Raw genomic sequence first — 25,737 nt, forward strand, 5'->3', positions numbered from 1 at the left:
CCTGCCTTTGTCATTCTTCTGTGAAACAGTCCAGCGGGAGCAGCACAGGGGGTGCGGCTGATGGGGCAGGCAGATCAGATCCAGGGGTTGTATTTTGTCAAAGGGCAGAGTTTTCATTTCTTAGTTCAGAGGTGCCACCGCAGGAGCAGGAGTGTGGGGCGGATCAGGAGTGGGAATGCAGGATACCTGACTGTGCATTGGAAGGCCCTGTGTTTGCTCCCATTCCAGTGTTGCGTGGGATTTCTATGTGTCACTGTAACACAACCAGTGAGAAACTCAAGCAGAGCATCCTGGCTTTATCTCCCTGCAGCTTGCAAAGCTGTCGGGTCCGCTGTGTGTCCAGAAACATCCCCAGGTTCTTATTGTGATGGCATCTTCCCTTCTCTGGCTGATGTAGCGCTGGGTATTTCTGCTAACAGACAGGCACAAGCAGAGGAAGGGGATTCTTTGCCAAAGGTTTCCAGCAACACTCTGGCGAGCCAGCTCGGTCTGCTTGGCTGGAACATGAGATGATGGATGTGCCTGAATTTTCTGGCCTTATCGTGCTGCTCCCCTTTGAGTCCAGTCCATTACCGACTGACTCAGCTGCAGCTGTGGCTAGTGCTGTCTCCTTCCCACGAGAGCAAGACAGTTCCGCTGTAGCAGCTCTGAGAGGCCGCTCCTTTCGCACCTCTGTGCTTTGCAGGACTGTTTGTTCCCAGTACGCTTCAGCAGGGATCGCTCGCTCTCTCTGTCAGATCCGAGAGCTGGATTCTCGGTCAGCACGGAAGGGTTTTGCGCGTTCATTCAGGGAGAGGCTTAGTTTAAATCATGGTCACGGGTGTGACTCGCCCGGCACCACAGATGGGTTTGTTTTGTGCTGCTCATCCATGCACTCTTGCTCTGAGTTGTGAGCTGCTCCATCAGCGATCCCTGGCAGTGCTCCCTGCACTGGACCGGTTGGGGCTCAGCACTCGCCCTCTGGACCAGCTGTTCCCGCTAGTGCTCTGAATGCTGCTGGTTACTTCAGTGCTAGGACAGCGTGGCGGGGAGGGAAGGGCACGAAGAAGAGACTGAGGAGTCAAACAGCAAGAGGGGATTGGTGAAACGGCTCAGCTGTACAGATAAACCCCAGCCTCACTCAGCGTGCAAGGTCGCCTCCTGTACCCATACAGCACCATGGAAACAATTATTACAATAGCGTCTAGGGGCCCATTGTGCCATTGTACATACATAGTGAGACAGTCGCTGCCTTAAAGAGCTCAGCGTAAATAGATTAGCCGGACAGAAGGGGATGATAATACATCCTGTTCTACATCTCCAGAACAGAGGCACAAGTGTCCTGCCCACGGGTCGCAGAGGGAAGAATTGAATCCAACGCTCCTGATCTCAGTCCGGTGCCTTACCCATGAAACCATCCATCCTCTCACCAAACAGCCAACTAGTTTTGGACCACTACCAATCAGCGGCCTGCCCTGGCATGGAGGGCAGCTGCCAGATGCACTCAGACCCAGAGGAGGTAGCTAACTTAGAGGCCAGCTCCTTGGGCTGTTGTATGGGGAAGTGGCTGCACAGCCCCTGAGTTGGCCTAGGACTGGGGGAAGGAGTGAGCCAAGGATGGACCCGAGGCTGTGTCTGCACTACGAGCTAAGGGTCTGATTGCCCCGCTCAAGTCTGCGTATCACACTCTTCGCCAACCTGAGTATAAAGAGCCGTGTAGTCACAGTACTAGCACAGGGGGCACTGTTTCCACAAGCAGGGGACTCACACCCTAGTTCGCAGTGTAGACATAGCTACACTGTGGAGGAGTAGCTGTCACACTGAGGAAGGGAGGGAATTCCACCTGGAAGGGGCAGGATGGGGGAAGGCATGAAGACAAGAGGAGCATTAGGAAGGGAGATGCGTACAATGATCACAGGGCGAGGAGGGAATAGCATGCAATTCTTCCTAAGCTCTCTGGCTCGTGGAAGCAGAATGGTGTAGAAAGGAGCCCATGCTACTGCAATAGCAGCAGGACCAATGCACAGAGGAGCTATGAGAGGAGAGGGCTGTGCGAAGGAAAACAGCTCACCTCCGTCATGTTACTGTCAGAAGAGCTAGGAGTGCAAAGAGCAAAGGTAACCCAATGTGCAGCCAGCAGATGGTGCTCCTCACAAACCGTTCTGGCCACATAAAGCAGCAGCCGCTGATACAGGCTGCTTTGATTAAATGCACTTCTGTCCCTAAATGCTAATTGCATCCATGTCCCCATTCCTCAGTGCCCTGGCTGTAAGAGCAGAGATAGCCGCTTCTGGGGAAGAACTAAGCCAGACAGATTCCTAAGGAGCAAAAAACTCGTTTTCAGGCTAACATACCTGGCAAAGTACAACTGAGGAGAAAAGAAGCCACACTTCTGTGGCTACATTGTATTAGCTCCAGCCAGAGGGAATGGCTTAGTTGTGTAAGCCACAGATGTGCAACACCCAGACTCACTGGAACCACAGTGTGAAATCCCAACAGGGTTGACTCTGCAGGGTGTGGAGCCCTGCTGGTTTGGTGGAGTCTCTGTAACTTGAAGTCTTTCAGTCAAGATTTGAGGACTTCAGTGGGTCAGCCAGAGGTTATGGGCCTATTACAGGTGTGGGTGGGCGAGGTTCTTTGCCCTGTGGTGCACAGGAGGTCAGACTAGATCAGGGGTTCTCAGACTTCATTGCGCCACGACCCCCTTCCGATAACAAACATTACTACATGACCCCAAGAGGGGGGATTGAACCCTGAGCCTATCCAAGCCTCGCTGCCTTGGGTGAGGGTGGGGGACAAAGCTGAACCCCAGGGCTGTAACCTGAGCCCTGCTACCTGGGGCTGTAGCCCTTGGGCTTTGACCCCGGGCAGTGGGGCTTAATCTTCATTTCGGCCCTGGTCCCCAGCAAGTCTAACACCAGCCCTGGTGACCCCATTAAAATGGGGTTGTGACCCACTTTGGGGTCCCAACCCAAGTTTGAAAATAGCTGGACTAGATCACAATGGTCCCATCTGGCCCTAAAGTCTGTGGGTCTGTCTATGCTGCAATGTAAGCCCAGGGCTAGTAGAACTTGAGTTAGCAGACCCTGGGTTTGTTAACCTAGGGCTCGAGCGTCTACACTGCATTATGCAGGCCCGAGTCCAAGCTCCCATATCCCAGACTTCCGAGCACCCTTCCAAAATATGGCCACCCTACCCCTTTGTTGGTGGTGCAGTGTGGGAAAACTTGACTGTCCACCAAACTTGACTGTACAGAGGACAAAGAAAGTCAGCTTATGGGCTTGTGGGATACTTTTGGCAGGCTGCCAGAGCTCAAATCCATTGTGGCTGTGTCTACATGGCAGAGCAATAGGGCTTGAACTCTGGGTCCTGGCTTGACTCTGGCTCAGATCCTCCACTCCTGGTGGGTCTTGGGACTTTGGGTCTGAACCCTGGGTTAGCATGATTTGCATTGGATGGGGGTTAGGCTTGAGCCTGAGTTTGAACCCTGGGCTTACATTGCAGTGTAGACATACCGTCTGAGCCTTTGCCCTTCATTCTGCCAAGGTAGATAAATAGGAGCTCCCTGCAGTTTGTGAGTGTAGGGAACTTCCAGAGAAGACCTGAGATTCTGAGTTTGCTTTGCTTGCATATTGAGGATCTGTTGGTCCAATCTCTAAGAGCGTTGGCTGGATTTGGCTCTGAGGTCTTTGCCCAAAGCTCTCGTTTCCCCCCGCAGATCCTCTACACGTTGTTTTGCACTGTTTAGCTGCCTCAGAGGTGATTGTGTGAATATGGGCTATAAAGTGCTTTGGGCTCTAAGAAGTTATAGAAAGGGTTAAAAAAGGGACAATGGCAACATTGACACTCCCATCAACTCTCCACCCCATATTAAAAATTAAAAACAACACCTGAAACAGAAACAAATCAACCAGCCCCACTCCCCCCCCAAATATTCCAAGCAGCATTTGTACTTTGAAAAGCAGTGCCAGAGACTCCAGGAAGTCCCCAATGGACTTGGCTATTACATGGAAGGTGTTCAGGTATCTACAGTGGTGGGTGGCCCAGCCATAGAGGAGAATGGGGTTATGGGACAAATAAACTAAATCTCCCATGAGGCACTGTGGCAGCATATCAAATGGAACTATTTTGATTTTTGACCAAAGTACTTGGTGTTTTTGATGAAAAAGAAATACCCGTTTCCCACAGAAAGCAGAAACTTCCTTAAAAAAATGTGTTTAGACAAAAACCTAATTTTCAGTCCATGGTTTCTACAGAAATTTTTTGACCCATTCTACTTTATAATCTTTTTAAATTATAGATTTAAACTAACACTTAGTCATATTTTAAACCCTTCTGGTTTCTCATCCTGTGCTGTTAGACACATTTTAAGGCACGTAGTTTTACTGGACACACCAAAAATAGCCCAAATAATGTTTAAAAATACAATTTCAAATAGTTTTTCTATGACCTGTAGCGATTCCATGATGGTGCAGGGAGGTATGAAGAGTCACTCAGCACTCGCATGGGCGATCAGTAGGACTTGTGCTGTCAAACCTTGACATCACCCCCAAACTACCTTAGATACCCTCCCCCCCGCCCACGCGCACACAATTGCTTCCCTTCTCTCACACGGTAGTTGGTAAATTGTTGCAAGCCGGAATGTTTTATGATGTTTTCGACAAGTCAATTGGTCAGCTAGACACACGAGAGAGGCTGTGGGGAAGAGCGTGATGGCGTTCCCAGCTCTCTCCTGCATTCTCACCTCACGCAGATAGCTTGTGACCTCTTCAGAAAGGCATGAGACACAGCAGAGAGAAGTTTATTACTGCATCATAAGACACCAATAACTATACCCAGATCAGGTCAAGCCAGGGTCCTAGGACTATTGGAATGGTACTGAATGGCAGGCAACACTGCCACAGCCAGCTTTAGGGCCCAGAGAGGTGGAATCACACCCAGCATCTAGGTTTCCCCAGCCCAACCCCTTAGCTCCGCAACACACACCTCAGCGGCACCTCAAAGGCAGGTGTCAGGCTGCGAGCGAGTTGCGTTACCCCAGCTTGGGACTGCCCACGCTAACTGCTATCAGGGAGGCTGAAGTTCTGGTGGATCAGGGCTCAGCTCAGACAACTCCTGGCTGTATCAGTGTGCCACAGTTCATTAGTGTGCTGAGCCCCATGGACAGAGGGTGCTCTGGATGTGGCTCATATCATTACCTTCCTCGACAGAGGAGCCAACACCTCCAGCGCACCCCTTAAAGCACCCAAAGAGCAGACCGTTTTACTGAGCGTCCGGCCATCTCTCTCCTTGTGCGCTGTAGCAATAGGGACTGCTGCAATGGAAACAGGGTCTTTGTGTGCAAGCTGTGTGAACCTCACCTGGTCCTACACCACGTTTGTGACACTACAGAAGGGAAGGAATTATCTGACCAAATGGGCGCCGAGGAGCCCGGCTGCCAACAGGAGTTTTGCTACTTATTCCAAGGAGAGCATGCCCATTCTTCATAAGTTTAGGTGAGGAATAAGCAGCAGGCGCATATGACTGAACTAAGGTCCTGATCCAAAACGCATGGCCGCAACAGGAGTCTTTCCGTTGATTTCAGTGGGCGTTGGATCAGGCCCTAAGATACCACAGTTGAAAATCTCCCTAGTCTGAGTGAAGTGCTGATAGGCTCTGAAGTGTGACTAAAAGTGGCATGGTGGAATGCCACTGCCTCGGGGACATCAGATCAAATGTGATCAGTTGATAAATGAGAAGATGTTTGTTCCCCTTCCCCCATCCTGCCTAGCTGCCAGCGCTGCAGCTGCAGTCGGATCAGCAAGTCTTTCTGGGGGCTTTCTGGCTTGCACACCCGTACTACTAATAAAACCCTGCAGTTAGGGAACGCTGGATTCTGGATTGTGCACAAGATACAGCAGTCTATAGCAGTTCATACAAAATACAATATAATGTTTCTCTTAATTTTTCATCTGTGATTAGGTCAACCCAGCAGAGCTAGAAGGGCGTCCTTTCCATACACGTATTGGCTAAGCAGATAACATCAGGCAGGAGGAATGTGCTGGGAATCTCTATGAGAGGAGACAAAAACATCTGTGGGTTGTGACCTGATTCAGATGGCTTTTAGCAAAATCTGTCAGAGCGCATGCCTGCTTTCAAATGAGATGGGAACATGGTGGCTTGGGGCAATGATATTTTATTCCCAGAAAAGATTTATTTGAAGGGTAGGATGACAGAAGATCACAGGGATGGAGAATCCCTATGGTACAGGATTGTAAATCTGTGCTTTTATTAGTCTATCAAGTGTGGAGATTCTTAAAACGACAAACAATACAAATTGAAGAATAAGGCCCAAATCCCCAAAAGCTGTTAGGCACCAAACTCCCATTGATTTCAATGGGACTTAGGCACCTATAGACCTTTGTGGATCTGGCCCTACTGGTCATCTCAGTGCATGGGGGTTAGCATGTTCTGTCTCTTCTAGGAAACAAGTAACTGATTGCTGCATTCCCAGCACCTCAGGTGCTCTGGGTGATATCATGTATCCTGCCAAGGTTGAAGTGTCATGGTGAAGGCAATATCTCACTTGTGAGTATTTAATGAAAGAGGGACAGCCAAAGTTTAAAAACACACATTCCAAGCTCACGATGAGCGGCACACTTGCCAGACCTACATAATTAGTGACCAGGATGATATTTTACAGTTGTAGTTCTCACTAGTTCCTATAAGCAGATTTCCAAAAGATCTGTTGTGGAATTGTCAACTCCTCGCTCCACAGAGATGGCCTATCATGCTTTGGGCTAATGACATCATATAACCCTGCCATTCAGCACCGAAGCCTGGAGTCTGCCCAGGGGGAAAAGGTAAGGCAAGTCAGACACAGATTCCCCTGATTTCTAGCAGTTGCTGAAGTGAACCAAATGGTGGATGCCCCTCGCTTGTAGGCCCATTCCCTACTGTGCTCGAAGCCATGCTAACTGTCCCCAGGTTTGCTTGTTGTTAGCAGCGCTCTTGCACACTTCCCTGACAAGTACAAACAAGCTAGAACTGTATTAGAAACAGATGCCAAAAACGCTCTGTGGAGGTACATTTCTGGTACGGTTTCAACTGTAGCATGACCCAGGCTGTAATCCACACACCCAACATCAGGGACAGTGGTGGAAGTTCCCCCCATTCTTTTCCTGTGCAGAGCATCCAAACCCAGGAATCATGCATGCTGGGGTTTTCAGACTGGGGAAAGGGGAGGACTATGTACCAGGGTGCCAGAATAGGGGGGAAGAGCGCCCTCCCACTTTTGGGGGGACGAGGCAGCACAGGAGTGGGGCCTTGGAGGAAGAGGTGGTGTGGGGGAGGGGTTTTGGGGGAAGAGGCAATACAAGGGCAGGGGCTTGGGGAGAAGGGGTGGTGCAGGGGTGAGACCTCAGGGAGCAGTGTGGGGGCTGGGCCACAGTTTGGGCACCTCTGGCCCTGTCACTTTTAGGGCACTTCCATCGCTCCTGCTATGTACTCTGGCCCAAATCCATTACAGTGGACGTTAGACACCGCCATATCTTTGAGGATCTGGTCTCCTATGACTAGAGCACTTGGGGCCAGAGTTACCCACTTATGGCCAGTTACTTGTGTGACAGGAAGTACCAGGAACGGGAGGGGGTGATCCAGCTAATTCAGTCATGCTATTAGTACATAGACCAGCAGGTCCAGTTCAAAACAGCAGGTTTCCCCCTTTCTCTGTGCAGGGAATGGATACTCTAAACTTTCAGCAAGCATAGAGCAGCATGGCTTAACTAGGGAGACAAGTCCACAGCCTTGAAAAGCCTGGCTCTGGAGTGACTGGTCAGTTATTAGTGTGTGCGCCTCTCCCTACATTTTCTGCTAATTGGAAATGAGTGATAAGATTAGTGCTCAGTGCAAGTGTGACAGACTCCAGGGTCTCGTCTATTCTGAGGTAAAAGTTGATTGGACTGCCTTGAAGTTGTACCAGATATACAAGAGTTTGCACAATGGCGCCTAGATGCTACAATGATGAGCGCATAATAAATGGTTAGGCAGGCAGAACAGCTCTCCTAGGCACTTTACTGGGGCCATCAGTTCGTTGCAGTGACTGGGATGAAGTCTTTAGCTCATGTAAATCAACTGAACTAGTGCAGTCTATTAAGATTTGTCCTGAGTATAGCTGAAAAGCCAGGAGCAGTAAGCCAAGTCGGGCAGTCCCTCTAATTCAGTTGCAATGCTGGCTCATGTTTGGAATTTTCCCAAAAGCCTGGGATCCTAGCAACACTGTTGGACCCTCTGAGTTAGGAAAAGCTTGATTCACAAACGGACTGGTGTGATCACAGGTAGAAAGTATTTGAGGATGGATATGTCAAAACAGTGCTGTCAAAAACAGCATTGGTAAATGAACCCACAATGCTGTTGCTAGGACATGCGAGGCAAGATGCAAAGGCACTTCCCCGACAAGCATATGCATACCCAAAGGACAATGGGAAATGACTGAAGAGTATATGGGGCAATGAGCAGGAGAAAGGTTTCCTACCTTCATTGGTGTTTTCTGCATCTCTTGAGTTTATAGTTAACGCTTTTTGGACTGTTGGATGCACAGGCCTACCTCTGGAGATTCTAGCTGCTTTCTACAATGAGGTTTCCCCGTAGCACCCTCTCACCAGATTAATGGCGTATCCATAAATAATTGGGTTTTTCCCACTCAGATGTGTGTGATATTTTGGCACACATTGTTACATACCAGAAGAAAATCATGGCTCACAAGTGGCTGAAAACAGTCATGTGATGTGTTAGTAAGTTTCAATTGTTGACCTCCTTGGACATCAACAATCCTGAGATCCAGAACACTGTTAACCAATTGGATTTCATATGCAAATATGTGCCTCCGGATTGGCTCAGCTGTCAATAAACAGTTTTCCTTCAGTTCATACTATAGACACAAATGTGGCTCATAATTGGCTCACTGGAATGCCATATTGGTGTTTTCACTGCTTTTAATTTCCCCTCCCCTTTGAATGATAGACTAAAGAATGTGTTACATTTAAATACATGTCCAAAAAATATATATGTTCAAATATGTTTGAGTGGCGATGCCCAACATACAGTATGTAACAATCCATACTATTAACTTCAGGTTTTGCTCAACAGTAAAAATGACTGTCCTTTGAGGATATGTTGACATTACTGAACTACATGCTAATTGGGTGGAGTTCTCTGCCCTGTGTGATGCAAGAGGTCAGAGAAGGTAATCAAAATGCATCTTCTGGCCTGAAAAATCTATGGGAGAACTGATGCATGGCCAGGTTACATGACTTGCTCGAGGCCATACCACGAGTCAGTAGCAAAACTGGGCTAGAACCCAGGAATCCTGACACCAACTCCCATGTCCTGGCTGATGGTCAATATCTTCTTCCTTCTTTCCAGTTCATTGAAATGGGTGAGCTCTTAAGAACAAAAACCACAGTAGATCAAACCAGAAGTCCATCAAGTCCATTGTGTTGTCTCCAACAGTAGCTAGTACCAGATACTTCAGAAGCAGGTATAACACCCCCCCAACAATCTGTTATCATAAGGCTCCTATGGAATAGGTTCTTCCCATACACCAGGCAGGCAGTGGTTGGCTTATGGCTTGAAGCATGAACATTAACAGCCTTCATACATTTTGTTCCTAGATAGCATAACAGCTTATGCTGTTGTTCTTATTTGTACAAAGGCTCGTCACGTCTAGCACAGCTAGTGCCCCGCTGCACCCAATGTCTATTTTATTGGCTTCTGGACCCGAGGGTGTACTGACTGATGCAAAGGGGAGACAGATGACAGGTGGGGCTAGTTGCAAGGACAAGGAAGGGGGGGCAGCAGCTACATTTGTGCGGGGTGGACCTGATGTGGGTAAGATCTCCAGAGACAGCCCCCCAGTCAATGAATTGCAGCATCTGTGGGGGGAAGCAGGGAGAGGAGCCCAGAGGAAGCCCCCAGGTGAGCGGGGGGGAAACCACAGCAACCATCTTTTCCTCATTGCTGTTTTGTTTGCTCCTCCCAGATCACTCCAGCTGGTGGAACGGGGTTTTCCCAGGGCAGAGCTGATCTGGTCAGGGTAGGGCCTGGAAGACAAGCAGCCTTCATGAGGCTTGGCCTTCTCGTATTTGCACTTTCAATGGGCTGTGAAGGACTGAGGAGCAAGCAGCAGCACAACCTTCTGCCTCTTGGTGAGATCCCCCATGACTCTAGGCTCAGTAGCCTGTTAGAGCGAGCCCTGTAAATGCCTATGCCTTTCTTGAATCCCACTGAGCTCTCTGACGCAGTATCTTCTGGCAGTTCCCTCTCCTCACCCTACTGTGATCACTACCCTTTGGATATTAGAGCTCACTGGGAACTGCCTGGCCAGGAGGGTAACGAGTTGTGTCACTCTCTCCTTTTGGGAGCCTGAAGAGAGGAGCGCTGTTCCTGGATGCTGGGGGAACATTCCCCTTTCACTACGCTTTTCAGCTCTAGCAATATCTTGGTCAATATGAATGTGATACAGGTCAAGCAGGAATGACACTTACCTGGGGCTCTTTTCTCTCATATGAGTTGCTGTGTTTGTTTCCTTCACTCTTACCAGGAGATGAGCACTTCCCCTTTGGTCCTTATTTGCTCCCTTTCCCACTACCAAAAGGGCAGGTTTGTTTAAGGAGAAGCAACAACCTACACCCATTCAGAGGCAATTGTCTCCAACCCCACTCTACAGCTCATCAAGAGCCATCTGGAGTTAACTGATGCAGGGGTGGATAATTAGCAGTTCTGAGGAAGTAAGAGCCCTACAGAGCTGAGTCAGGCATGGCACAGGTCTGGGAAAGCCTCCATGGTGTAAGGGCCAATCTACACTAGGAAGTTAAGCCCAACAATAGTTGTGAGCTTTGGTCCCCACAAACTGGTGCTTCAGACAACTAGTGCAGGCAGGACAAAGCTGTATTCAGTGCCATTACCAGCATTCTTCTTGAGTACACTTTCTGCCACAGTGCAAAGAGTGGGTTTGGCTTGTTCACACAAGCAGTTACAGCTGGTTCCCGCCCTAATTCTGGGGCGATAAGCATTACTTACGTGTGAGGTTTTCAGCAGATGATGCCCAGTGTTACTGACACTGCTACAACTCCGCTGGAGGAAGCCGTGGTATAGATGAGGGTCCCTCAGTGACCAGTGTCTAACAGCCTATCATCTGGATACCCAGAGCAGGCCTGAATGTCAGTGTGAGACACCGGGGGTGGATTAGGGCTTTTGCTTAGAAAAATGAGTGGAAAAATTCCAGTTCATTGATCACTGTAGGGGATTATCGATGGAGAGATAGCAGTAGACTGTATTACTGTCACAGTCTCTGATTAGCTGGCAACTACCTCTTTTATAATGTCTACAAAAGACGTTCATCTGCTCTCTGCATTCTTGTGCCGCCATGAACCCTTCTGAGCCACAATCTCATGGTGTGTGAGCATGGGCGGCGGGTGGAGCCCCCCTTCGGGGAGGCTAGCCCCCAGCTTCCCCCCTTCCAGCCATGGCTCCTGCCATGGCCAGAGCCCCCCTGACCCGCCTCATGGCTGAAGCCCCCCTCCCCTCTGCCAGAGGAGCCCCGGGCCAATTCCTCTCCCCAGACCCCAAGCAGTCCTGGGGAAAAGCATCTCACTCTCCTCCTGAAGCAGCTTTTGATACACCCCATGCAGGTTCTGAGGCAGCTGAGGAGGCAGTGTGCGCTAATCAGCTCCCTGGGTTCATAAGTAATCTCTCTGGAGTCCAGGGAAATTACTGATGAACCTGGGAAGCTGAGTAGCACATACCGCCGCCTAAGCTGCCTTGGAACCTGCATGGGGCATAATAAAGCAAAAACATCCCCCACCAAACCCCGCAACCAGGGGTCAGTCGGCTTGAATTAAAGTATTATACCCGCTGCCCATGCATGTGAGATCTCCAGACAGCCTTCATGGAACCTAGCAGCACATCCCTTCTCTGCTGTATCCCATTGCTGATCAGAAAGGATAGCAAGTGCTTCAGCAGACTCCAAAGAGTTGCTCGCATGGGGTGTATCTAAGAAACATGGTTATGGCTCTTCATTAGCAAACCAGCACACACAAAACAATCTATGTCCAGAAGTTTGATTTATTCTTGACATCTGAAAACAAAATCTTTCATTTACAGCCTACTGCAAATTAAAGGTAATTTGGCCAAAGCAAACACCGATTGTGTTTAATATAAAGGAGGTGAAATGTTTATGTTAGGATGATCTTCCAGGAACTGCTGGAGGAAGCCGTCTAAATAAAAGACAAAAAAAGAACCCCAAATTCATTTGGTTGTGGGGGTAAGGGGAAAAGGATTTTTAAAAGGATTAAAATACATTATCATGGCACATAAACAAACTTGCCAGAAGAAAGCTGGTTAAGATAAAAAGGCCCACAACATGCACTGTGAGGGGGAAAGCCAGACTAAGAACTGCGATGTTAGCATTAGCCCGAATTCTCAAACCAGCCTCCCCATCTATCAGCAGTATTTCTTATCTACCCTACCGGCTGCGTGGAACTAGGTGAGTCCAGTTCTAAGTATGGAGATTGCTGGTTAGAGGTTTTCTGATTTTCTTGTGGTAAATAACATTCGTAGGAGGGGCTTCACTCCAGCCAGCCTTGAAGTTTGTGCCCTTTGCAGAGATGCAGTGCTCACCCTGCTGTCAGAGAGGTCAAGGACACAGTCCATTTCATCTCAGCATAAAAGGCACTTCTCAATGGGGGAAGCTTCAAGAACATCTTGTGGGATTCTGATGGAACTAGATATGGTAAAACCACCTGGGTTACCACCCTGGACACTAACTTAGAACATAAGAATGGCCTCACGGGATCAGATCAAAGGCCATCTAGCCCAGTATCCTGTCTTCCGACACTGGCCAATGCCAGATGCCCCAGAGGGAATGAACAGAACAGGTAATCATAAAGTGATCCATCCCCTGTCGCCCATTCCCAGCTTCTGGCAAACAGAGGCTAGGGACACCATCCCTGCCCATCTGGCTAATAGCCCTTGATGGACCTATCCTCCATGAATGTATCTAGTTCTTTTTTGAACCCTGTTATAGTCTTGGCCTTCACAACATCCTCTGTCAAAGAGTTCCACAGGTTGCCTGTGAGTTGTGTGAAGAAACACTTCCTTTTGTTCGTTTTAAACCTGCTCTCTATTAATTTCATTTGATGACCCCTAGTCCTTGTGTTATGAGAAAGAGTAAATAACACTTCCTTATTTACTTTCTCCACACCAGTCATGATTTTATAGACCTCCATCATATCCCCCTTAGTCGTCTCTTTTCCAAGTTGAAAAGTCCCAGTCTTATTAATCTTTCCTCATATGGAAGCCGTTCCATACCCCCTAATCATTTTGTTGCCCTTTTTCAAACCTTTCCCAATTCCAATATATCCTTTTTGAGATGAGGCAACCACATCTGCACACAGTATTCAAGATGTAGGTGTACCATGGATTTATATAGAGGCCATATGATATTTTCTGTCTCATTATCTATCCCTTTCTTAATGATTCCCAACGTTCTGTTCACTTTTTTGACTGCCGCTGCACACTGAGTGGATGTTTTCAGAGAACTATCCACAGTGACTCCAAGATCTCTTTCTTGAGTGGTAAGAGCTCATTTAGACCCCATTATTTTATATGTATAGTTGGGATTATGTTTTCCAATGTGCATTACTTTGCATTATGACATGTACTACATTGGAGATGGAGTGTCCCTAAAAAAGCCACTCAAAGCTCTTTGGGTCGCAGCAGTGCATTCAGAGGAATCTCTGATAAATTGGAATGGGACTATAATGATGAAGATAGTTATCCTTCGATCACAGGGAAGCCTCTGTAATGGGGGAAGGCTAAAGTTGGGTGAAGGAATTATTATTAAACTACTGCCAAAGCTGATCAGAAATGATCAGCAACGTGCTGGATCTCTGCATGGCTCTCAGCACGCTGGGGAGATGAGTTGTGCATCATGAGGAGAAGCTTGCAGTGCTTTCAGCACATGCTGAAGTGAAGTCTCTTGGATCTGTAGTGTATTAAAGACAGGGCATGTGGGGGAAGACAAGTTTCTATTGAGATGTTTGTGTGAGTACAAAAGACATTCACAGCCATTAAGGCCGCTTAAGAAATATCCACAAGGGTTACAGCAAAACTGCTGTAAATTCTGACAGGCATTTTTTAACTTCTCTGCTGCTGCAATCATCCCACTTTTGGTTTCTCCAGCACGTATCAAAGTACAGCTTCTGAGTGATGCCTCCAACTGAGCCAGTGATTCAGTAACTGAGCTCCTGATCTAAGGAGCTGTCATGCTTTTACTGTTTGTTTTGTTGTAGAAACCATTTCTTCTCTCAGCACTGAGTAGTTGGACGGTACTAACTTGGAGGGGGGAACCTAGATATGTTCTGATGCATCTGAACATACAGACTCACTCCTTCAGGGTGAAATTCCCCGAGGCACAGAGCCAGCAGACGCACTATTCCAGTCCCATGCAGGCCCGTGAGTATTCGTGCTGTCCTGCAGCTCAGTGACGAATTTCACTCAGAATGTCTAATTTTAGTGCCAGTTTCTAGTCATTCACCCAAGTTTCTAGCACCCTGCTGTGCTCTTATTCCCCCAGAACTGTGGCAGACTCAGTTAATATTGGAATCTCCCTTTGGATTGCTCTTCTCTCATCTCCCCTTTCAAGGAGCAGCATATCTAGAGCTTCTACCTACTGATCAAAACTCCGACACTCACCACCTTGGTAAATCCCCATCAGTAATGCCAGAAGGTGAGCTCTTCAAAAGAAGACAAAACAGACTGAAGGAATGTAGCATGATCATGTTGAAAGACAGGTGAGGCTCTCGACCACATCCAGAAAGTAACAAACACCCAGCCAATATTCACCTTTATTTCAGGTTCAGAAATGCAGTGCGACATTTTTACAGCAGGTGTATGAGACCTTCGGTAATGACTGAGGATTCAGAGATCCAGTCACAGTGTGCAAAAATCCATGCCAGTAATCATTTACATACTGCAAAACCAATGGCAGGTGTTGTGGCTCATATTAACGAGGCAATTAACATACAGAGCAACATTCAGAGAGAATCTGAGCACTTGCTCCTCACAAAACGACGCCACTGTGTACATCATTCTGGAAAAGTAGAGAGGGATAAAACACAAACCGGGAACAAAACAAACAGCCGGCAACATGGAACAAATCACATATCAAGCAAGTGCGTTGGACTCTCTGGACGGGAGAAGCCATCTGTATCCACTCGCCTGGAGATAAAGCAAGAGGAAAGACAGGCAGAGTGATATTCATTTACAAAAAGAAACTGTTCTACTGTGTTACATGCAGAGCACGGCATGGGGGGGATCAAAGACAAAAGCAGGACATGAGCCTCATGTAAAACCAATGCAGAGGGTGAAACACCTCACCAATACCATCAGTGCAAAACAGGTCTGCATTCAATTGAGTGGTCTTCAGTTCTTAAGACAAATAGATCTATCTAATAATCTCTCTGTACTGTATGCACATAGTTTTAAATAGAGGCTTGCAATATCGAGTATAATATTTTCTATGTTCTAGTATAACACAAGATGGCATTATACAAAACACACACATCTCTCTTAATAGAACAGAAGTCTCTTTTAGAAGAGGCTTATTCAGAAAGTGCAATAAGACAGGCAATGAAGTAAATACATATTTACTATAGCTAAGCCTTCCTTTTCATTTCACAGACACTCCTTGTCTTAGGAAGGTGTAGGGTTACAGACAGAGCTACTTATGACACAAGCAGGCACATTACACCTCTTTAGCAAGGTCAACCATGACTTTGCAAGGCACAATACACTATCCATGCTAAGAGCTAGGCTTCGCCTGAACAAAATAATGGATGAGCACCAGCCTGAAGCCAAACTAGAAGTGGTCATCCAACCACATGGACACTGCTCACCAAGGAATGGAATGGAGATTGGAGATCACTAACATGAGAAGTCCTTGATCCATCTTTCCACACACACAGCCAGACAAACTCCCCCAGCCCTTCATTCCTATTAAGTTAACTGCAGGAAAAGAACCATCCTCTACAGTCAGTCTTCTGAGCTTTTCTAGAGACAGTCTAATGAAGGGTGAACAGTCCCTGACTGTGTGTCTGGGATACGGGATCTCAGGCTTAGCACGCCATTGTCTGTGGAGGGAAAGGCTACCTTTCTCAGTCAGCCACTCCCCTACTGGAAGATCTAGGCAGAAGTACTGGCGAGTTGCCCAGCTGTCCTTCCAGCACGGAGTGAGCTGCTGCCAGGAATGTTTCTGGTAAGAACTGGGGGGGGGGGGGTGAGGGGGAGAGGAGAGGAACTAAACGTAATCAGGGTGAGTAGGAATGAAGAGTGCAGTTCCATAGATTGCCATGCTGACAAACATGAACTATGATTATAAGATGAATCTGTATCAGCTAGCGGTAGACTTTTTTGGTAAAGTATTTAGAATTGCTTTTTCTTGAGAAACGTAGTTTACTCTGAAAAATGCATAACTATCAACTTAAGGTAAAATTATCAGAGTATGTGGATTTGCACTTGAGGCTGATTAATGCGCACATATTTAAATGCTGTGTTTCCTTCCAGAATAGTTTTGTATTGTTTATATTTTGAGATCACTGATGAAAGAATACTCTTTATTTTGGGTCAGATTTAAGGTTGCTGCACTGTGATGAAATATGCATTTCTTAGTGACTGATAAAAACGAGCCCAATTCTCTTCACCTTTCGTAGCCATTTACTTCAGTGCAAACTGTGTGTCAGATGCTATCCCATTCTGATTTCTTTATACCCACTTTGCACTGAAGTAAATGACTACAAAAATACAGGGCAATTGAGAATTAGGCCCAATATGTTATGGGCCTGATTCTGATCTCGGTTATGCAGAATTTACTGTGCTGTAACTCCAGTGACTTCAGTGGAGTTACTATAGCTTGACAACAGCGTACATGAACTCAGAATCAGGCAATGTGTGGGCAGTTTAAGATTTATCCACAACAAAAATTATTAATAACTTGGCTTAAGTTCAGTCTATTTTCTTTAAAATGTAGCTGTCTCAAGCAGATTTAACTAGACACTTTCTCCTGTGCTTTTTGAAAAAAAAAATTTCAATTTTTTTTGCCAAATCAGTTTCCAAAGTCAAAATTAAAAGGGTGCTAAAATAGGGCTTTATAATAGAAGTTGGTTGCAAATTAAAACTTGGAGATAATAAATACAGAAGTTTTGCCTGTAAAGCATACACCTACTGGTATAGTACCATATAAATACCTATAATAAATAACATGTTACGTATTAAATTACAGAATACTAAAGAGTGGAAAGCATAGAAACATCATTGAAATGTAATCTTTTACTTTCCCATAATTCAAAACAGCACAACTGAATTTAGAAGGTGCAATTTCTTTTTACTTTAAAGATGATTTTATAAGTTTGTTGTTCAGTATTTTAGCATGTTCTTCAAATTAACATTGGCCATTTTAGCAATTCACTAAGATCACCAACGTGTCAAAGTCCATCTTTGCAGTGCTTAAAACACTGACCTCTAGACTCTACAGGTGTGTGTGCTGAGTATAAGGTTGACAGGAAATTAAACTAATATAAAAATCACGCTGCTTTCCCAAGTTAAACTCTCTTATGTAACAGAAACACAATTTGCTTCAGTGGTGGACACAGCTATTATTTAAATCAACAGTCTGGGAATATTTAACAGGCAAAATTCCCACTGGTTGTGGTTCTGATAGGATCCCTCCCAACCATTGAGATACTGTGTACTGTAGTACCACATACAGCTTCAATACATGAATTCATTAGATTGATTCATTACAGTGATGGCCATCATAACCACCAACTGCCTTCCCTTAGGAATTGTAACTATAATAAACTAACAACAAATACTTTCTGAAGACATCAGGCCAAATTAGTTTAATTCTGTCCACTTCATTTGTTGTACACCAGGGAGGGAAATTTCCTGATCTATTTAAAATGGCAAGGTAACTAGTTAAGATAAAGCTTTTTGTAAACAACAACAAACAATAGGACCCTTGAAAATGAACAGCTGTTAAAATAACACATCTCCAGGATATATAGCTGATCACTTCTCACTTGTTTTAGTTGGATAAAGGGACTATCATACCAAGCCACAGGGGATTTCAATGAATGAAAATGCAAAATCTTTACACAGGGTAATTTTGTCTGAGGGTTTTAATAATGGTTCAAAAGAGATCAGCTTCAACCAAAATCCTCGATCCAAACAGCACTCGCTACCGAGAAAGCTCAGATCCAAATTCAGATCTGAACTCTGTGACTTTGGTCAAAATATCATTCAAATAGTGGGTAAGGAATTGGTGGCTCAGTTACAGATATTCACATATCCAATCTGTTCCAGTTTCTCACACTGAAATGCCAAATATACCACCCACTTACTCCAGACTCTGACGCCTTACTCATGGTGTGTTATGTTTACACTCATGCTCCCATCAAGTTTGGTAGGAATGCTCATATGAGGAAATACTACCCAATGTGAGCAAGGGGATCAGAATCTGGCTCTTACCAGTTACTAAAAGAGAAGACTGACTGCCCCTTGGCCTGTAAAGAGGGACACAAAGAGCGGAGCCCATCACACCATATATGGCCTTATTTTCCTTAGCAACGTCCTTCATAAACTAGAGGCTTCTGATGTTGAGAAATTATAGTGAAAGTAACCATCCAGCAGGCTTGTGAAAGAGACATGAGGACATGTGTAATTATGGGGCGTTCAGGAGATTTTAATTACAGACAACATTGTTTCTCTCAGCCCAATTGGCATTTAAGGAAGGAAATGTGTATAACTATAATCCCAAATTATAGGAAGCCTTTCTTTAAACAATCTGATGCAGAAACATGGAAGCTACTTATAAAAACAAGATGTCCCTTTGAAATGGGGAAGAGGCAAACTCTAAGCACTCGGTCAACACAACACACAATACAGCAAGCCCCTGTTTGATTGTATAGAACTGGGAACGCTCAAGTGCCTGCATTAATATATATGTCAATATACTAGCTAAGAAATCAGCTGTTTGCAAGAGGGAAAGTCAAGGCATCACAGACCTTCCCATGACATTTCAGACCTCATAAGCAATACAGAATGGACAGAGTATATTAGTAAAATCGGTTACTTGCCTACAGATGTCCATACATGCGACTATACCTTGGTTATTGCAACAGTTATCAAGCGAGTTGCTTCCATACATTTGGTTAGCAATTAATGACATGCCAGAAACTTCACTTAATCTAACAGGGATGAATCTAACGGACGAATTACAGTGGGTCGAGTGGGTGAAGGGGGTGGTCTTCGGCTAGAGAGAGAAAGAGAGAAAAAGAGAAAGAGGAAACAAGCAGAAACATTGAGTATGAATCTGTAACCTTTTCACTGCTGCAAAATTTTGCTATTCCTGTGTTACCATGCACACGCAGCTATATGTCGCATTTCTACTTCCAATTACAATGGAACAGGACAGCCCATAAGCATTTGCAACCGGTAAGAAGGTAAAATGTTCACTGAACAGCTCCATGTGCAGTACAGATACTCCCCCTGGAATGGCCAACAGTTCGTTCTCTGTTTCAAAGGTTCAGAGGTCGACTGGTCAGGTGTCCCTCCCAGCTTAGAAAGGCACAGAATGGAATTAGAGCCAAGTTTTCAAAAGTGGCTGTGGATTGCGATGCCCAATTTGAGGAATCTTGGGCCTGATTTCCAGAAGGCGTTGTAAACCCAAAGCTCCCATTTGCTTCAATTAGAGCTTAGAAGCAACTTTTGAAAATACTGACCTTCGCTACTAACACTGGGATCATTAGCTTGTTAGCTCCCAGTTCTCCTGCAGTAACGTGGCAAGAATGGTGAGCTGGGAAAAGACTACTGAGTGGGTTCAATGTCACAGGGCCCAGTGAGGCCAAGACCTGTTCACTTCTTGACTTAAGAAGTTTTGGTGGGAATCATAAGTATGAGACCGTGTGTGAACGCAGATACATATCAGTCTGGAGCTCAAGTATAGCTCAGTCCTTTACTCCAAGAGACATTTTCTCCTTTTACTGCTGTTGTGCTTAACTTTAACCACATTTAACCCCACTGAAGTGAATAAGCTACTTCCACGGAGTAACTGAAGCATGTGCGTAGGTCTACATGTTCATGACTGCCCTTATGAAATGAATGATTCTGCTTCCAAGGCATTTCATGCCACTGGCATTCCCCCTAGTGGCTAGCTCACTCGTAGGTCTAGTTTCAATGCAGGATGAAGTTTCTCTTACTTGAACGCAATGGGAGCACTTGTGTAAAGACAGGTTTCAGAGTAACAGCCGTGTTAGTCTGTATCCGCAAAAAGAAAAAGGAGTACTTGTGGCACCTTAGAGAGTAACAAATTTATTTGAGCATAAGCTTTTGTGAGCTACAGCTCACTTCATCGGATGCATTCAGTGGAAAATACACTGGGGAGATTTATATACACAGAGAACATGAAACAATGGGTGTTACCATACACACTGTAAGGAGAGTGATCAGGTAAGGTGAGCTATTACCAGCAGGAGAGCGGGGGGCAGGGAAACCTTTTGTAGTGATAATCAAGGTGGGCCATTTCCAGCAGTTGACTAGAACGTGTGAGAAACAGTGCAGGGTGGGGGTGGGGAATAAACAAGGGAATAAACAAATAGTTTTACTTTGTGTAATGACCCATCTACTCCCAGTCTCTATTCAAGCCTAAGTTAATTGTATCCAGTTTGCAAATTAATTCCAATTCAGCAGTCTCTCATTGGAGTCTGTTTCTGAAGTTTTTTTGTTGAAGAATTGCCACTTTTAGGTCTGTAATCGAGTGACCAAAGAGATGGAAGTGTTCTCCGACTGGTTTTTGAATGTTATAATTCTTGATGTCTGATTTGTGTCCATTCATTCTTTTATGTAGACACTGTCCAGTTTGACCAATGTATATGGCAGAGGGGCATTGCTGGCACATGATGGCATATATCACATTGGTAGATGAGCAAGTGAACGAGCCTCTGATAGTGTGGCTGATGTGATTAGGCCCTATGATGGTGTCCCCTGAATAGATATGTGGACACAGTTGGCAATGGGCTTTGTTGCAAGGATAGGTTCCTGACTTAGTGGTTCTGTTGTGTGGGTGCTGGTGAGTATTTGCTTCAGGTTGGGGGGCTGTCTGTAAGCAAGGACTGGCCTGTCTCCCAAGCTCTGTGAGAGTGATGGGTCGTCCTTCAGGACAGGTTGTAGATCCTTGATGATGCGCTGGAGAAGTTTTAGTTGGGGGCTGAAGGTGACGGCTAGTAGCATTCTGTTATTTCCTTTGTTGGGCCTGTCCTGCAGTAGGTAACTTCTGGGTACTCTTCCGGCTCTGTCAATCTGTTTCTTCACTGCAGCACGGATCTACAACCTATCCTGAAGGACGACCCATCTCTCTCAGAAAGGATGTGGACAAATTGGAGACAGTCCAGCGGAGGGCAACGAAAATGATTAGGGGGCTGGGGCACATGACTTATGAGGAGAGGCTGAGGGAACCGGGCTTATTTAGTCTACAGAAGAGAAGGATGAGGGGGGATTTGATAGGAGCCTTCAACTACCTGAAGGGGGGTTCCAAAGAGGATGGAGCTCAGCTGTTCTCAGTGGTGGCAGATGACAGAACAAGAAGCAATGGTCTCAAGTTGCAGTGGGGAAGGTCTAGGTTGGATATTAGGACAAACTATTTCACTAGGAGGGTGGTGAAGCACTGGAATGGGTTACCTAGGGAGGTGATGGAATCTCCATGCTTAGAGGTTTTTAAGGCCCGGCTTGACAAAACCTTGGCTGGGATGATTTAGTTGAGGTTGGTCCTGCTTTGAGCAGGGGGTTGGACTAGATGACCTCCTGAGGTCTCTTCCAACCCTAATCTTCTATGATTCTATGACAGGGCCGTGAAGAAGACGAGAGAGACCCCGGCCATAGGAGAGGCCATCCTTGTAGCTGAATAGCTCCTGCTCAGGGACGGAGCCAGTGATGAGCTGCCAAAATCTTAACAACGGGTTCCCTCCTCACCCCATGAGGGGGTCGTTGCCCACCCCTGCCCCCCGGGACTCCTGCCCTATCCAACCCCCTGTGTTCCTTGATGCCCCCCCCAGGACCCCTGCCCCATCCACCCCCCTCCCCTGTCCCCTGACTGCCCCCAGAACCAGGCAGGAGGGTCTCGTGGGCCACCGTAGTGGGTGCCCACCCCACCCCTAAGAGCCAGAGGGACCTGCTGGGGAGTGAGGTGGGGAGTCCTGGAGGTGCTTACCTGGGGAGTCCCTCTGGCTCCTAGGGGCGGGGTAGTGTAGCTGGGGGGAGCAGGGGGAACGGCCGCTCCCCCACTGATCACATCAAAAGTGGCGCCTTAGGAGCCGACACAGTGGGTGCTCCGGGGCTGGAGCACCCAAGGGGAAAATTTGGCAGGTGCAGAGCACCCACCGGCAGCTCCCCACCCCGCACCCGGCCCCACCTCACCTCCACTCCTCCTCTGCCTCCTCCCCTGAATGTGCTGCCCCGCTCTGCTTCTCCACCCCCTCCCCTGGCTTCCCGCGAATCAGCTGTTCGCGCAGGAAGCCGGGGCGGGCTGAGAGGCAGGCGATGGCTTCCCGCTCAGGCCGAGGGTGGTGAAGGTGAGCTGGGGTGGGGAGCAGTTCCCATGCGCCTCCCCTCCCAGTTACCTGCTGTGGCATGGGTGGCCCTCCTCGTGCCCCGCCCGCCCCAGCTCACCTCCACCTCCACGGGCCTGAGTGGGAAGCTGCGGCCTGCTTCTCAGCCTGCCCCAGCTTCCCACGCGAACAGCTGATTCGTGGGAAGCCGGGTGTGGGGCTGGAGAAGCAGAGCAGGGCAGTGCGTTCAGGGAGGAGGCGGAGGCGAAGGTGAGCTGGGGCTGGGGAGCTGCCGGTGAGTGCTCTGCACCCACCAAATTTTCCCCTTGGGTGCTCCAGGACTGGAGCACGCATGGAGTTGGCGCCTAAGGCGCCCCTTTTGGCCAGTTAAATTTAGAAGCCCTTTTAGAACCGGTTGTCCCTCATGGAACAACCAGTTCTAAAAGGGCTTCTAAATTTAACAACCGGTTCTAGCAAACCGGTGCGAGCTGGCTCCAGCTCACCACTGGACGGAGCCATTCAGCAGCAGAGTGGCCTCCCCGCGGCCATGGGCTCGTCGTCCTCCTCCTCGTTGCAGTTCTGGCTCGGGGGCTCTACTCTCATGAGATCCCAGCCTTTCCCATACCTTGCGCCTGCAGGGTTTGGGGGTCACTGGTCTCGTGGCTGTGCAAGGAGCCCTCTGAAGCGAGGCTGTCAGGGGAGTGATCTCTGCAGGCATAAAGTGTGGGGAAGGCTGTAGTCCTGGTGGGGCAGAGCAGAGACCTCCAGCCAGGACTGTGAGGAGGAGCCCAAACCACCAGCTGCTGTGGAGGCCACCCCGCTGCCGAATGGCTCTGTCACCAGGCAGGTGTCGTTCGGCAGCGGGGTGGCCTCCCCCTGCAGCCCGGCAGTCATCGCCTTGCTTGCGGCCCCCGCTAAGGGTCTCTGCTCTGCCCCGCCAGGACCCCAGCCTTCCTTACACCATATCGATGTAAGTCGAACCCTGCCAAGCCAGTCTGTATAGCTGCTCTGAGAGAGGGCTGGAGTGCGGTCTGAGCACAAGAACTCCTGAGTTCTAAATCCATTGCTAGCAGTGATGCCATTAATGCCCAGTGAGCAAGTCACAACCTCTCTGACTGGTTTCAGAGTAACAGCTGTGTTAGTCTGTCTTTGCAAAAAGAAAAGGAGTACTTGTGGCACCTTAGAGACTAACCAATTTATTTGAGCATGAGCTTTCGTGAGCTACAGCTCACTTCATCTCTGACTGCTTCCCTACCTCACAGGGGGGACTTTTGGGATAAATGGGCCCAATTCTGCTTCTACTGAACCTAATGCGAGTTTTGCCAATGACCTCACTGGAAGCTGGCCTCCTGGCACTAAAAGTGCTTTGAAGATAAAGAGCATGAGCGTTAGTATTTTTTGAACTGGGACTCAATATTTGAAGCACGTTTATGCTTGAAAAGCTTTGTTTTGTTTTAAGTGTAGCTTGTATTTCAATACACTGCCCTGTGGAGAAATGAGAATCTTAATCCCTAACACACAACACAAATGGGGCAGACTCCAATTGATATCCTAGTGGAAATCAACAAGCTAAAATAAAATCCCTAAACAGCAATTTCTTCATGGTGTATTTTTCTAATAGAAGAATGCTACTCGGCTAGCTTCAGTGTTAGTTTGTTAGCTCAGATTACAAAATTGGTATTTTGTAAAGACCCACTTGTAAGGCTCTGCATTTGTGCTGGATTACATTAAACTGTTCCTTTGTTGAAGTACATCATGTTGCATTGCTTAGTGCTTACTGAAAACACCAACTAATGTGTGTACAATTTACAAACAAGAGAGAATTCATACAGCTTCTTCATAGTAAATGTGAAAGATAAGACCAGCAATGTATTTCAGCACAAACTTGAACGATACAGTACATTGAATCCAAATATCATACTTCCAAATTCTTGTGTTCAAATTTACATTTAGACTAGGTTGGTCAGAAACTAGCTGGCACAGTAAGATAGAGGCCTGAGTTTCAATTTGGTTTCGGTTTCAGTGAAATTAGTTTGGTTGTCTTGTTCTACACCCCGTTTATATACACTAAAGCGCTATGTAGCCTTATTCCTTCCACGACTGTCCTACAATGCAGTGCTCCACCCTAGAGAAGTCCCTCTGGTTCCACAAGCCACTGAACATAGCAGTTATGCGAGGCAACTCCTAGTCTAGCAGCCTCCCAGAGGCAGGGAACCTGAATGCTGGCATCTGTAGCTTTTGTTCCTAATGCCAGCATGCACTGTAGAGAGAGGACCAGATGCTCATCTGGTGTAAACTGCCCTAGCTCTATTGACTGCGGTGGAGCTACAAAGATTTACACCAGTTGAAGAGGGAGAGAGCGAAAAGGGCAGGCCTGGAAGCTGCTGATCACTAGACTTGGAAGGATTAGATTTTTAATCAGGAAAAGTTGGTAAATGTTGATTTCCCCAGACACACACAAACCAAAGAAAAATTATTTCCTTCAATAATAACAGAAATTTACAGATGGGCAAAGTAAGGAAAATGCTGCTTGAGAACTTCAGAGTTTGAGTTAAGGAAACTCAGTTGAGTTATTTTGTACATGTCGACATGGGATGCTGACATTTCTGTTTTGATGGTTTTAACGTTTTGAATCTCAGCACCTACTGTCAGTGAATAATTACCCTCTGACCCCGCACATAATTTCCCACAACTGTGAAAATTTACATAGATAAAAATACTTAAAAATAAATATCAATATAATCCATCAACATGATAAAAAAAAACCAATCTAATTCTGCTAAGCCTACCTATCACTCACCCAGATTTCCTTGGCCGGGGGCATAGCAAGTGTAGGCCCACTTTTTGGCTTTCAGTAGGTTTTCACCTTCTTAGTTTGAAGGAATCTGGACTGCTAGCACAGAAGGACAGGCCTGCAACACAGGCCTTCTTTCCTCTTCCCTCACTTTAGGCCTGGAGCTTACAATGGAAGGAATTTCAGCAATGGGTTACACTGGTGTAACGGAGCAGAGAGCCAGGTCCTGGATTATTCCTGATAAATACAGCTGGCTGAGCCCATAGGATCATCTTTCTTAAGGCCACCTTCTTATTTCAGTCGGACTAAATCAGCTGAAAAATAAAG

The 25,737-nt window shown here is 46.9% G+C and overlaps 1 protein-coding gene across 1 annotated transcript in view; it reads right to left on the reverse strand.

Annotated features, from left to right (window-relative positions):
• Positions 1–14,358: 14,358 nt before the first annotated feature.
• The window catches only part of LOC144268722 (dynamin-3-like), a 101,307-nt gene continuing 89,928 nt past the window's right edge, over positions 14,359–25,737 (reverse strand). The window contains exon 6 of the mRNA XM_077823895.1: positions 14,359–15,237. Coding sequence (XP_077680021.1) covers positions 15,177–15,237 — 61 coding nt within the window. The 3' untranslated portion in view covers positions 14,359–15,176. The remainder of the gene's footprint in view (positions 15,238–25,737) is intronic.

Source organism: Eretmochelys imbricata, chromosome 8, assembly GCF_965152235.1.
Source record: "Eretmochelys imbricata isolate rEreImb1 chromosome 8, rEreImb1.hap1, whole genome shotgun sequence".
Lineage (NCBI taxonomy): Eukaryota > Metazoa > Chordata > Testudines > Cheloniidae > Eretmochelys > Eretmochelys imbricata.